This window comes from Pleurodeles waltl, chromosome 8 (assembly GCF_031143425.1).
Source record: "Pleurodeles waltl isolate 20211129_DDA chromosome 8, aPleWal1.hap1.20221129, whole genome shotgun sequence".
In the NCBI taxonomy this organism is placed as follows: Eukaryota; Metazoa; Chordata; class Amphibia; order Caudata; family Salamandridae; genus Pleurodeles; species Pleurodeles waltl.
This window is the reverse complement of record NC_090447.1, coordinates 4,003,105-4,016,151: the sequence shown is the minus strand read 5'-3', so window position 1 is coordinate 4,016,151 and position 13,047 is coordinate 4,003,105. Positions and strand designations below refer to the sequence as shown.

The window sequence follows — 13,047 nt, the reverse complement described above, 5'->3', positions numbered from 1 at the left end:
GATTATAGAGAGGACCTTCGGCCTCCTGAAGGCCAGGTTCCAGTGCCTCCATGTGACAGGTGGTTCCCTATTCTACTCACCAAAGAAGGTGTGCCAGATCATCGTGGCCTACTGTATGCTTCACAACTAGGCTTTGCGACGACAGGTGTCTTTTCTGCAGGAGGATGGTCCAGATGGAGGTGTTGTGGCAGCTGTGGAGCCTGTGAACAGTGAAGACGAGGAAGCAGAAGAAGAGGACATAGACAACAGGAACACGGTGATCCAGCAACACTTCCAGTGAGACACAGGTAAGAAGACAACACTGCCTGCTACATCTGATTTAATTCTTCTACCTCTCATCTGTCTATAATTTTCACCTAGTGTATCGACACTGAGTTGTCACTTTCCCTTTCGATTTCACAGATGTGGGTCCCACTGTGTGACCTCTGCTTTGTTTACGCATGGACTAGAGCTGTGTGACATAGGTATGTTGACATTACATTGGATATAGCATTTTGCCACTGTTATTGATAATAGACATTTTCAAAGCACAGACTGACTCCAGATTGTTTTGTGATTTAAGTGTGTTTATTTAAGTGAAAAATAGTGGAGGGGGTTGTAAAATGGTCAGGGGTGATGGTGGACGATTGTCCATGGCAGAGTCCAGTCTATTAGTCTCACAGATGCATTGTCCAAAGGGGCATAGGAAGTGGAGCTGGGGCAGTTGATGGATGGACAGGGTGACAAAGTGGAACAGAAGGATGACAATCAGGGTGGTCTCATTTCTTGGCGGGGGTCTTGGCATTGTTCTCTGTCTTTGTCCTGGATCTCAGGGACCGCTTGCGGGGTGGTTCTCCATCTGCAGGGGGTGAGGTGCTGGTGTAGTGGTCCTGTGGCGGTGCCTCCTGTCCACTAGCGCCGGCAGAGGTGGTGAGCAGTTCATCGTCCAGGCTAGTGTCAGGGGCCCCTTGTTGTGCCACAGTGTCCCTCCTGGTGTTGACGAGGTCCTTCAGCACCCCTACAATGGTGCCCAGAGTGGAATTGATGGATTTGAGTTCCTCCCTGAACCCCAAATACTGTTCCTCCTGCAGCCACTGGGTCTCCTGAAACTTGGCCAGTACTGTTGCCATCGTCTCCTGGGAATGGTGGTAGGCTCCCATGATGTTGGAGAGGGCCTCGTTTAGAGTGGATTCCCTGGGCCTGTCCTCCCCCTGTCGCACAGCAGCTCTCCCCGTTCCCCTGTTTCCCTGGGCCTCTGCCCCCTGAGCCGTGTGCCCACTACCACTGCCCCCAGGACCCTGGTGTTGTTGGGGTGGTGGGTTAGCCTGGGTTCCCTGTAGTGGTGGATACACTGCTGCTTGACGTGTCCTGGGGACAGAAGTATAGGCCTGCTGGGTGGGTGCTGTGCTGGTGTTTCCAGAGGGGGGAGGATCTGTTGTGGCTTGTGCCAGTGTGAGGGGAACCGACTGTCCTGAGGTCCCAGATGGGCCGGGCTGGTCATCGAGATCCAGTTGGACAGAGGTGCTGTCATCACTGTGGGCCTCTTCTGTTGGTGGTGTGGAAATGTGTGGACCCTCCTGTCCGGTGATGTTGGGTAGGGGTCCTGCAGGGGTATAAAAGGATGGTTATTACATCTGTGTGTGTCATGGTGAGCAATGGGTGGGTGACCGTGTACCCCAGTGCTTGCATTCCTGTGTGGGACCTTGTGTGATGATGGTTTAGGGGGGTGTATGGGTATGTACAGTGGCCATGTTTTGGTGATGGGTGTCCATGTTTTGGTGTTACATGCAGGGCTTGGGTTTGGGATGTGTGGTTTGTGATGTTAGGACATATGTGAGGAGTTGGAGTGATGGGGGTGAGGGCGGGGGTATGTGATAGCATGCAGGTGGGTGGGGAATGAATTAGTTAAAGGTTTGACTTACCAGAGTCCATTCCTCCAGCTACTCCTGCGAGGCCCTCAGGATGCATGATCGCCAAGACCTGCTCCTCCAATGTAGTGAGTTCTGAGGGAGGAGGTGGGGGTCTGCCGCCAATCCTCTGAACCGCAATCTGGTGTCTTGAGACCACGGAACGCACCTTCCCCCGTAGGTCATTCTGCCTCTTCCTGATGTCATCCCTAGTTCTTGGGTGCTGTCCAACTGCGTTGACCCTGTCCACGATTCTTCACCATAGCTCCATCTTCCTAGCTATGGTGTCGTGCTGCACCTGTGATCCGAATAGCTGTGGCTCTACCGGGATGATTTCCTCCACCATGACCCCAAGCTCCTCCTCAGAAAACCTGGGGTGTCTTTGCGGTGCCATGGGGTGGTGTGGGTGATGTGTGGGGTGGTGTGTGTTGTGATGTGTGGGGTGATATTTAGAGGTGTGTTGTGTGAGGTGCGTGGATGTTGTGTGAGTGATGGTGTTGAGTGCCTGTGGATGTTATTGTTTTTTCTGGTAGTGTCTCTCTCTGGCCTTCTGTCGCAATTGTTGTCGTAAGGGTTTGTGGGTGATGTGGGTGTGTGTTTTATTGTGTATTGAGTGTGTGGGAGTGGTGTGTGTATGTGTATCAGGTGTGTGTATTTCAAATTGTCCAATGTGGTTGTGTTTTGTAAGTGAATGTGTATTTTGAGCGCAGCGGTGTGTACCACCAATGGAATACCGCGGTTGAAAGTCCGCTGCGTGGATTTGTGGGTTGTGATATTGTGGGTGTATTCCTGTTGGCGTAACGGGGGAGGTTTTGTTATCGGCAGTTTATCACTGACCTTTGGTGTGGCGGACTTGTGTGGGTGTCTAGATTTTGGCAGATTCCGAGCTGTGGGTCATAATGGCAGTGGCGGTATTCCACGGCCGCGGCGGTGTGTTGGCGGTCTTCTGCACGGCGGTAAGCGGCTTTTACCGCCAATGTTGTAATGACCCCCATAGTGATTGTAGCCATGCTAAGGTAGGTGGCCATTGGCCACTACATAGTAATCCCTAAATGCCCCCTAAGTAAAGTATTTAGTGGTCATCCCTAGACCTGCAGATCAGATTCTATGGAAACAAGAATGTCAGCAACAAAGAAGACCCAAGGCTCAGAAACAGAAGTCCTGCTGCACCAAGAAAAAAAGATGCCAAACACTGCCTGCTCCACCCAGGACTCGACAATCTACACTCCGGGGTTGACTGGACATTGGACAGACACTAAGAAACCCCAGAGGACCTCCAACTTTCTAAAAATTGCCAAGGACCTCCCTCTAGAGTGAAGGCATCACTCCCTGCAACCAAGAATTAAAGATCAGCGAAGTCCAGTTCACTGACCAGCTGTTGACCAAGGAACTGGACATAGGAGCCAGACCAAATTATCTGACGGGCCCTGGATGACAAACCCTACAAAAGTGCCAAGTTTGGTGGCACTGCGACGTCCAGTGGCTCAACCACCCAATAGCTATTGGTACTGGATCCCCAACATCGAACATCCAGAAGAAAAGTCCAGTCCGGACTCTCTGAGGACCAGAAGAAAGCACCAGCCGAGCGACTTCAGGACACCCAAGAACCACCCCCCAAAGTGGCCCTGCTGACCTGCAATCCACCCTCCAATTGACCTGCCTCCTGGTTCCAAAGGCCCATTTTTGCACACCTCTTGGCTGACCTATCTGCACTGCTTATGCCTCCCTGGCCCCTACATCGGAGAACTAGCTGTGCTCTAAGGGTCCCCAACCCCGTGTGATCTCTACACTCCAAGGGGATCCACTGGATTTACCTTTAAGTCCACTCGTGCAGTGCATTTTTAAGTGATTCCCCTCTCCTGTCCTGCACCAGCTCTAAGACTTTCAGCCACTGCTGCAACTTGAACCGGGAGCAGCCTGAGCTTCTCCAGCTGGCCCACAGGACATCTAGACGACCTTGACCTAAAAACGAAAGGTGACATTTGTGAAAGCATTGCCTAATTTTATATGCATTTTTAAAGTTTTTCTCCCGTTGATTCCAATAGAGCGTAATTACGCACAAAAATGCTATTTTTGCTAAAACCTGAAAAATCATAACTTAAAAAGTACATACCCAATTTTTCTGCTCTTTGCCCTTTTGTGCCTGTAGCCTGGCCTGGATCACATGATTGGGTGTAACCAACAGTTAAACTTTGTGAATTCCTCCTAAACAGTCACATAGCAGAATATTTGGTTGCTATAATGGGCCAACTGCTGATAGGTTGGGGAACGGAGCCACATTTACAAATGAATCATCTGTGCTCTGCTTTCTCAAAAAGGGCCTAACCATCCTACATTATCACTGCAGACAGCATGGAGCCAGTGCAGGGGAGGGGGGTCAGGAAATTCCATACACTTCGAAGAACCTTTTCAGAAGCTCCTCCTGTCTTCCAGAAGAAGGGCATTAGGGTATAAAAACAGGGCCTTAAGGCCCTTAAGGCTCAGTTCACTACTAGACCTGAGAAAGGACTCTCGGAGGACTCCCTGCTGCTGAGACCTGTTGTTCACTCTTCCAGACTGCTGCTGTACCTGGAAGTATTGATTTCCTGCCTGGTGCCAGCCTTGATCCCTTAGAGGTGAGCCCTAATGTTGAGCCCTGCATCTTCATGTGCACTAAGGACTTCCAGAAGTGACTCCAAGCGCTAGTTTTACTTGCCTCCTTTTCCCGAACCATAGGGACATGAAATGCTCTCACAATCTTGAATCTGCCCTTTGAACACAGTCTGACTGAGTCCTGGACCCCCAAGTTGTGCCCCACTAGTTCTGGACCCTCAATTGTGGAGTTCAAGGTACTCAGGTAGCCAAAAACCAGAACTGAGACAAATTTTGGCTGAAAAGTGGTCTGATAACCAGGAGGAGAGTGGGATCAACCTGCTCACCTATCTGTCCGAGGTGCATCACAGATCAGCTTGACCTTCCGGCTTCTCCCACTACGCTGTTCTCCACAACAGCAAATCCTTTCCAGTGGTCCTTCACCAAAGTGGTATCTGACCCCATGGAACTGTCCCGCTGGGGATTTTTGACTTCTGTTTCGGGGGCTAAGTCTGAATGTAGAAATGTTCACTGCGGCTTTGTCCCAAATCCAACCGACAACAACTGTCCCTCCTGAGACAGCTCCTGCAGCATTGCCCCACTGAACTTTACCTTCTCAGAACGTTATCTTCAAGCCTTTTTCTAAGTACAAAGAAAAGCACTGACAGGGCCCAATCAACTTGGTTTCTGAACAGTGCTCCATTGTGGTCAGCCTTAACTTTCAACTTTGACCTGGTCTCACTTGACTAGATGCCTGCGGTTGGTACTTTGATCTTTTAGGCGCCAGTTTTCACTAAAAACTTTAAAAATGTACAATTCCTGTTCCATTGATTAGAACTTTGATGTTTTGGTGTCAAATAGTTTGGTAAAATGTACTCTATTGTTTTCTAAATTGGTCTTGGGTTTTTCTTGTGTTGTGTTTTCACTTTATTACTGTTTGTGTGCTGCATAAATACTTTACATATTGCCTCTAAGTTAAGCCTGACTGCCTTTGTGCCAAGCTACCCAGGTTTAACCACATGATAATTTAATGATGACGTTTTGTGGTTTACCCTCAAAAGGACTGTGGCTGTTTCTTGACCAGGGTTCATGCCGAAGCCTACCAACAACTCAATTTCTCACACTGAGTCTAAGTGGTGATCCCTAGGGGGCCCTGCATGTCAACTCAGTGGTTTCTGGGGCATATGGGGGTAGGCTGACTTACCTTCTGCATCATGTGAGGAAGGAGGTGATCTTTTGAAGGTTTGTTCTTCTAATTTGTGACTTGAGGAGGCAATGGATGAGTATCATGGGGAAGATGGTATTGAAGGATGCAGAGACGTTGAGAAGGGGAGGGCTGTGGTGTCACTTAGGTCCATGATTGTCTCAAGGTCATCATTTGCAGTGATGAGTGCTGTAACTTGCTTTGAAGCTTTCTTGGAAGGGGCCCAGGAGATGGTTGTCATTCAGGTGGTTTTCTAGTCAATCAATCAATCAATCAGTTTTTGTAAAGCACCAATGCTCACCCGTGAGGGTCTCAAGGAGCTGGGGGAGGGTATGGGCCTCATATGGAGAGCCAAGTCTTGAGGTTATTCCTGAAGATGGCGAGTGATGGTCTTTGTCTGAGGTGCATGGGTAGGTCATTTCAGCTCCTAGCTGTGAAGTAAGTATAAGATCTTCCTCTGGTGGTGTTTTTCTGTATGGGTGGGATGGTGGTTAGTGCCTGCTGCGGGGAGCGGAGGGATCTGGTGGGGTTATGGAAAGAGATGTTGTGGATGGCCTTGGAGGTGTGGGTAAATAGTTTGAAGGTGATTTGCTTCTCCATTGGGAGCCAATGATGGGTCTTCAGGTGTTGGAGATATGTTCCTAGCAGGGGAGGTTTAGGACGAGTCTGGCAACGGCATTTTGGATGAGTTGTAGTTTCCTGATGTTCTTTGTTGAGGTGGCGGCATAGAGTGCATTGCTGTAGTCGAGCTTGCTTGTGACTAAGCCGTGGGTGATTGTCTTGTGGCAGTCGACCGGGATCCATTTGAAGATTTTGCGGAGTTGGCTGAGGGTATGCCAGCAGGAAGAGGTGACTGTGTTTACCTGTGAGTCATTGATAGGGAAGAGTTGAGGATGATTCCTAGGTTGCGGGTGTGGTTAGTCGGAGAAGGCGGGGTGCTGAGCCATGATGTGGGCCACCAGGAGTTATCCCAGGCTGAGGTGGAGTTACTGAAGATGATGAGCTCGGTCTTGTCTGAGTTGAGCTTAAGGCAGCTCTCCCTCATCCAGGTGGCGACAGCTTCCATTCTTGTGTGGAAGTCCTTCTTAGCTTTGTCCGGGTCTTCAGTGAGGGATATGATAAGTTGTGTGTCATCAGCGTATAACACAATGCTCATTTTGTGGCCTCTGACAATGGCTGCAAGCGGGTCCATGTAGATGTTGAAGAGCGTTGGGTTCAGGGAGGATCTCTGAGGGACTCCGCAGCTGACTTCTGTTGGTTTGGATATGAAGGGTGGAAGCTTGACTGTCTGTGTTCTTCTGGAGAGGAAGAAGTGAATCCATTGCAAGGTTTTTCAATGGATTCCTGTGCCATGGAGTCTGGTGCATAAGGTGCTGTGGGAGACCTTGCCGAAGGCTGCTGATAGGTCGAGGAGTCTGATAGGTCGAGGAGTATGAGTGCTGCAGTGTGGCCACGTCAAGGAGTGTGCAGATGTCATCAGTGGCTGCTGGAAGAGCTGTCACCATGCTGTGATTGCTACCGAAGCCAGACTGAGAGGTGTCCATCGAGTTGTTGTCTTCGATGAATTGTCACAGCTGTGAGTTCATAGGTTTTTCCAGTACTTTGGTTGGGTAGGGTAGTTTTGAGATGGGCCGGAAATTCTTTAGCTCTGATGGATTGGCCGTGGGTTTTTTCAGGAGGGGCGGACTTCGGAGTGCTTCCAATCTTTGGGTAAGGTGGCTGTGTTGATAGAGCAGTTTAGTGTCTTGTGGAGCTCGGGGAGATGGATGCACTGACGCTGTTATAGATGTGGTGAGGACATCGGTCTGTGGGAGCTCCGGAGTAAGTGATGTTCAAGATACTTAGGGCCGTATTTATACTTTTTGGCGCACAACTGCGCCAACGCAGTTTTGCGTCAAAAAATTTAACGCCGGCTAACGCCATTCCAAAGCACCATGCGGGCGCCTTATTTATGGAATGACGTTAGCCGGAGGAGCTGCCTGGTGTGCGTAAAAAAAAATGACTTACACCAGGCAGCGCCGGCGTAGGGGAAAATGGAGCTTGGGCGCCAAAAAATGGGGCAAGTCAGGCTGATGCAAATTTTTTGCCTCAACCCGATTAGCGCCATTTTTTTTTACTCCCAACCCCCATTTAAATGACTCCTGTCTTAGCAAAGACAGGAGTCATGCCCCCTTGCCCAATGGCCATGCCCAGGGGACTTCTGTCCCCTGGGCATGGTCATTGGGCATAGTGGCATGTAGGGGGGCACAAATCAGGCCCCCCTATGCCACAAAAAAAAAAAATGTACTTACCTGAACTTACCTTATGTTCCCTGGGATGGGTCCCTCCATCCTTGGGCGACCTCCTGGGGTGGGCAAGGGTGGCAGGGGGTGTCCCTGGGGGCATGGGAGGGCACCTCTGGCCCCTTCCGAGCCCACAGGTCCCTTAACGCCTGCCCTGACCAGGCGTTAAAAAATTACGCTAAAGCGGCTGGACGTCATTTTTTTTGACCCGCCCACTCCTGGGCGTCAATTTTGCCCGGGAGTGTAAATACGGCGCACATGCCTCGGAGTCATTTTTTAGATGGGAACGCCTACCTTGCATATCATTACCGCAAGGAAGGTGTCCACGCTAAAAAATTACGCAAACTCCTAGATCTTTGGCGCTAGACGGGTCTAACGCCAAAGTATAAATATGGAGTTAGTTTTGCGTCGGATTTGCGTAAAAAAAAACGACGCAAATCCGGCGCAAACAGAGTATAAATATGCCCCTTACAGTCTCTTCTGTGGTGAGAGTGGACTAGCTGTGGATGGTTTGGGATCGTTCTGGGGGGCTGGGTCACTCATAGGTCCTGATGCTGGGCAGGTTGTCTGGGAGGAAGCTGTCATAAATGTCCTCAATCTTGCAGTGGAAGAAAGTGGTCAATTTGTTGCAGAGGTCTTGAGATGGGGGGATGTTGATGGATTCAGTGAATTTGTTGATTACCTTGACGAGTTCTCTTGTGTTGTGCAGGGAGGTGTTGATGCGTTCACGGAGTGCAGCTTTTTTGCATTCTTGATGCATTGGTGGTGGGTGGCAGTGGCGGCTCTGAAGGAGGCGAGGTCTATGCTGGTTTTGCTGTTTCTCCATTTCTTCTCAGGCGTCTGCAGGTGTTCTTGGATTCTTGGGGTCCGGTGGTGAACGAGCTGGCTTTTTTTGGGATGCGCTTTACCAAAGTTGATCAGAGGGGGGCTAAGGCGTCAGCGCATTCAGTGATCCAGGAGTTGAAGTTACGTGCTGCAGTGTTGGCGTCATCAGTGGGAGGCGGGGTGATTTGTCAAGGGTAGTGATGAGTAGTCTCTCTCCTGTCAATGAGTTTCTTGAAGATTTTCACTGGGCAGGCTAGCAGAAAGATGGGGCACTAGTTGACTGATGAGGCTGGATCTGCTGTGGGTTTCTTCAGTGGTAGGGTGGTGCAAGTTACTTGGGGTTTGGGAAGTTAGCCCTGGTTAGAGAGTTATTGGGGATTGGATGAGGGCTGTACACAGGCTTGAGTCATCTTGCAAAGGCAAAGTATGGGAATGGGATCTATGGGCTCATGAGTGGATAAATTACATATGAGTGGTAGTTCTGGTTTTGATGGTGGTCAACAGTTTCTGGTGGTTTCTGGAATTCTGCTGTGATTTTGAAGGAGGGTCAGAGCAGACAGTTTTGGTTGGGGTGCAAATTTGTTATAGACAGTTTCTATCTTCTCATAGATGAAAAGTGTGAGCCTGTAGCAGAGCTCCTGAGAGGGGATATAGTAGTGGAGCTGGGTGCAGGTGTGGTGAAATCCTTCATAATGGTGAACATTTCCTTTGAGCTGCTGGTGCTGTTCTCTATCCAGTCAGCCAGTGCTCTGTGGTTGGTGGGTTTCAGTGGTTTGTGGTATTGTCGGATTTGTAGGAGTGTTTGACGATATCATTGTGGCTGAGTCTCCAATGGCACTTGTGCTTCTCGCAGTGCCTCTTGGAGCATACTTTTCATCTTTGCATCCTTTGGCTTTCAGTCTGGCCCTTACATTGTTCTTGGTGTGAGAGGTGCCAGGGTGTATGTGCAGGGGATGGTCTTGTTGTTTTGTTGATTGGGGTGCTCCAGAAGCACCACAGGGAGATGTTTCCTGAGTTTGGGATATGGAGGATTTTGGCGAAGTAGCATCTCGGGCTGAGCTGGGCTCGTACGTGGCCAAGGTTACTTCAGCTGGCACAGGCCAGGCAGGGGGCACAGATGAGCGTGCCTCTGGTTCTGTGCACGTCCACACTGTGGCCAAGAAAGAGTGGGAGAAGATACTGGAAGCAGTGGGCACAGCCATGTGTGCAGCAGGAAAGGTGTGGATGGTGGTCTCCGGGTAGGAGCAGGTGTGAGGTGCAGGGTGGGCTTCAAGGCAGGAAAAAGCAGCCGCAGGCAGAAAGAGGGCAAAGAAAGATAAACAGAAGGAGCTGAATAAGTGGGACAGAAAGTGAGTGGAAACGTTGCAAAAGTGCTCAGAAAATGGAAATAAAGGGCCAGAAGTATGGGGGGGCGAGTGGAGGAGCGGACAGAGAGGAGCTGGACAAAAGAAGTGGAAAAAACGCAGCAAAGACGGAAGAAGGAAAAAGTGGCAAAACACAGACAAAGCATATGAGAGAAGGAGAGTGAAAGAGGGGGTGGAGTTAGAGAAGCGGGGCAAACGGTTGAAAGATCTAAGCAAGAAAAGGAAAAATGGTGAAAAGTGAGGCAACAATGAGGAAGAGCGAGCGAGAGGGCGGACAGAGAGTCCGGGCATCAGGAGCAGCAGGGCTGGGCCTGGCTGGAGGCCCGAGGTGGCCAGGTAAGGCGAACAGGGGGAGGGACTGACAGGAGGTCTGAGGTGGACAGGTAAGGCGATCGGGGGTGCCTGGCTGGAGGCCCAAGGTGGCCAGGTAAGGCAATCGGGGGGGACCTGGCTGGAGGCCCAAGGTGACCAGGCAAGGCGATCAGGGGGTGCCTGGCTTAAGGCCCAAGGTGGCCAGGTAAGGCGATCGGAGGGGGCCTGGCGAGGTGGCCAGGAAAGGCGATCGGGGGGCCTGGCTGGAGGCCCGAGGTGGCCAGGTAAGATGATCGGGGGGGCCTGGCTGGAGGCCCGAGTTGGCCAGGTATGGTGATCGGGGAGGGCCTGGCTGGAGGCCCGAGGTCGCCAGGTAAGGCGATCGGGGGGCCTGGCTGGAGGCCCAAGGTGGTCAGGTAAGGTGATCAGGGGGGACCTGGCTGGAGGACCGAGGTGGCCAGGTAAGGTGATCGGGGGGGCCCGGCTGGAGGCCCGAGGTGGCCAGGTAAGGTGATCGGGGAGGACCAGCTGGAGGCCTGAGGTGGCCAGGTAAGGTGATCAGGGGGGCCCCGACTGGAGGCGGCTAGGTAAGGCGATCAGGGGGGGCCTGGCTGGATGCCCGAGGTGGCCAGGCAAGGTGATCAGGGGGGCCTGCCTGCTCCAAGCAATGCTCCTCAATCCAACAAGTTGCAGAATGAGAAAGTTTACATAAATAAAAAGGCAAAATCGACTCTTCTTTTAGAAATAAAACATACTTTTGAAAAACTCCAACTTTCCTGTTACAATTACAATTTAGATTTTTTTATTTTTTTGTTTGTGAATTATGTAAAATATTATATGTTTTCTGTATTTGTTTCTGAATTTTGTCTGCATTATTGTGTATTGTTCAGAGGTACAAATCATAGAACCTGCTTGCCCGGGGTCCTGGGTCCCCAATGGTGATTTGTACAGTGGTCGCTGAGGGTGTAAGGTTAAGAGCGGCTGCTACAAGTAGTTTCCTTACTCTTTGAGCCTATTTGAGGTGTAAGCACCATCTTTCCACTTTCACGTCACCACCTGAGGAGGTTAAACTTCTGCTCAATTTCCTTTTCCAGTAATTAAAAGCCGAATGATTCCCTGGTGCTGGAGTAGCAGAACAAAGGGACGTGGGACAGGTGAGGGACACCTGGGATAACAGGATCTCAGCTTTCTCCTCACAGTCTGTACATTTGTAAGCTGATAGAAACAGCGTCTGCTTGTTTGTTTATTAAATGTATAAAGTGCAACACGCTTTAAGGCACTAGTCAAACATGTAGCCCCAAATTTAAGAAAAGTGGAGCTGCATTATTTGCAGCGCCACTTTTCTTGCGCCCCTTAGTGCCCACCTAACACCACCATGTGTGCGCCGCCGTATTAAACACACGATGCACCATGACGCAGGTTAGGAACAATAGCATTTTAATTTTTGATGCTATTGTAGTACATTGTGGGATTAGTACCAGAAATGTTGGTGCTAATCCTGCAGGGTACATAGGGGCGTATTGAGAATAATGGTGTGTCCCCTTTTAACGCCTCCTCTGTGCAGGTGTTAAAAATAGCAGCTAAAAATGGTGCAGTGGAATCTCATAGATTCCACTGCGTCATTTTTGCGGTCCCCTAACAGAGAAATTCCCCCCTCTTGCATATATTATGCCTGGCGCAGGCGTAATGTGGCGCAAGGGGTTAGAAAGTGGCATAATGCATGCCTTGCGCTACTTTGTAAATCTGGTGCAGTGAATTTGGACTAGTTGGGCCACATTAGCATAAAAATTAGCATAATCTAGGCCATAGTGTGGAAGCAGATTGATGAATATCCCTTAATGTAGTACACAAGAAGCTGTGCTTTAATTCAAGGGAACTAATCCTCTGTCATCCTTCTTGGAAGTGACACCCCAATATCCCACATGCCTGGTTCTGCTCCTTATTCCCCTGCTGTGAGAGGGAGGACAGAATCACTAAATGTATTCTGAAGTACATGTTCTCTTTGCTTGCTTCTCATTGCTTAAAGGCCTTTGAACCATGTACTAGTGTAATGAATGCGTGAGATCCATTGTCTAGAACCCTATGAAGAGCGTGATTTCCCCATTTGGGGCAGAGACCCTGTCCCCAGTCCGTGAAGGTGAATCTATGCCATCTTTAGCAATGATGGGGCTGGGTGAACAATCTTTTTTGCCCCCCACCACAAGACCCCCTCCTTGGATTCCATCAGTACCACTCAGCAAAAGTGCCCGTCATCTCTCCATAGCCCCTCTTTCATATATATTTTATTTCCTTTAAACCACTGGTGAAGACTGGCTTTACTAATCTACTCAACTATCCACATAAAATACAGATCTATTCTTTGCAGCAGAGATATTAACCCTCTAAGCTACTTTATGGCGAGTCAAAACTGCCACCACACAAAACTCTGATCTCTATCTCTCTAGCAGGAACATTAATCACAAGAGTTATCTTGACATTTTATTGCTGATTGAAAGCTGCTAGATGCACAAGGAACTCTGCAGCAGGTGCTTTTAAATCTTAAGTTACTGTTAAACACAGCTCCCCCCTGAGGTCAGTGCCCCCCTCCAGGTCAGCGCCCATTG

At 49.9% G+C, this 13,047-nt stretch overlaps 1 protein-coding gene across 1 annotated transcript in view; it reads left to right on the top strand.

The window, feature by feature from the left end:
- Positions 1–13,047, top strand: part of LOC138249001 (extracellular calcium-sensing receptor-like) — a 177,656-nt gene that overhangs the window by 126,901 nt on the left and 37,708 nt on the right. The window contains 1 exon segment of the mRNA XM_069203056.1: positions 8,780–8,948. Coding sequence (XP_069059157.1) covers positions 8,780–8,948 — 169 coding nt within the window.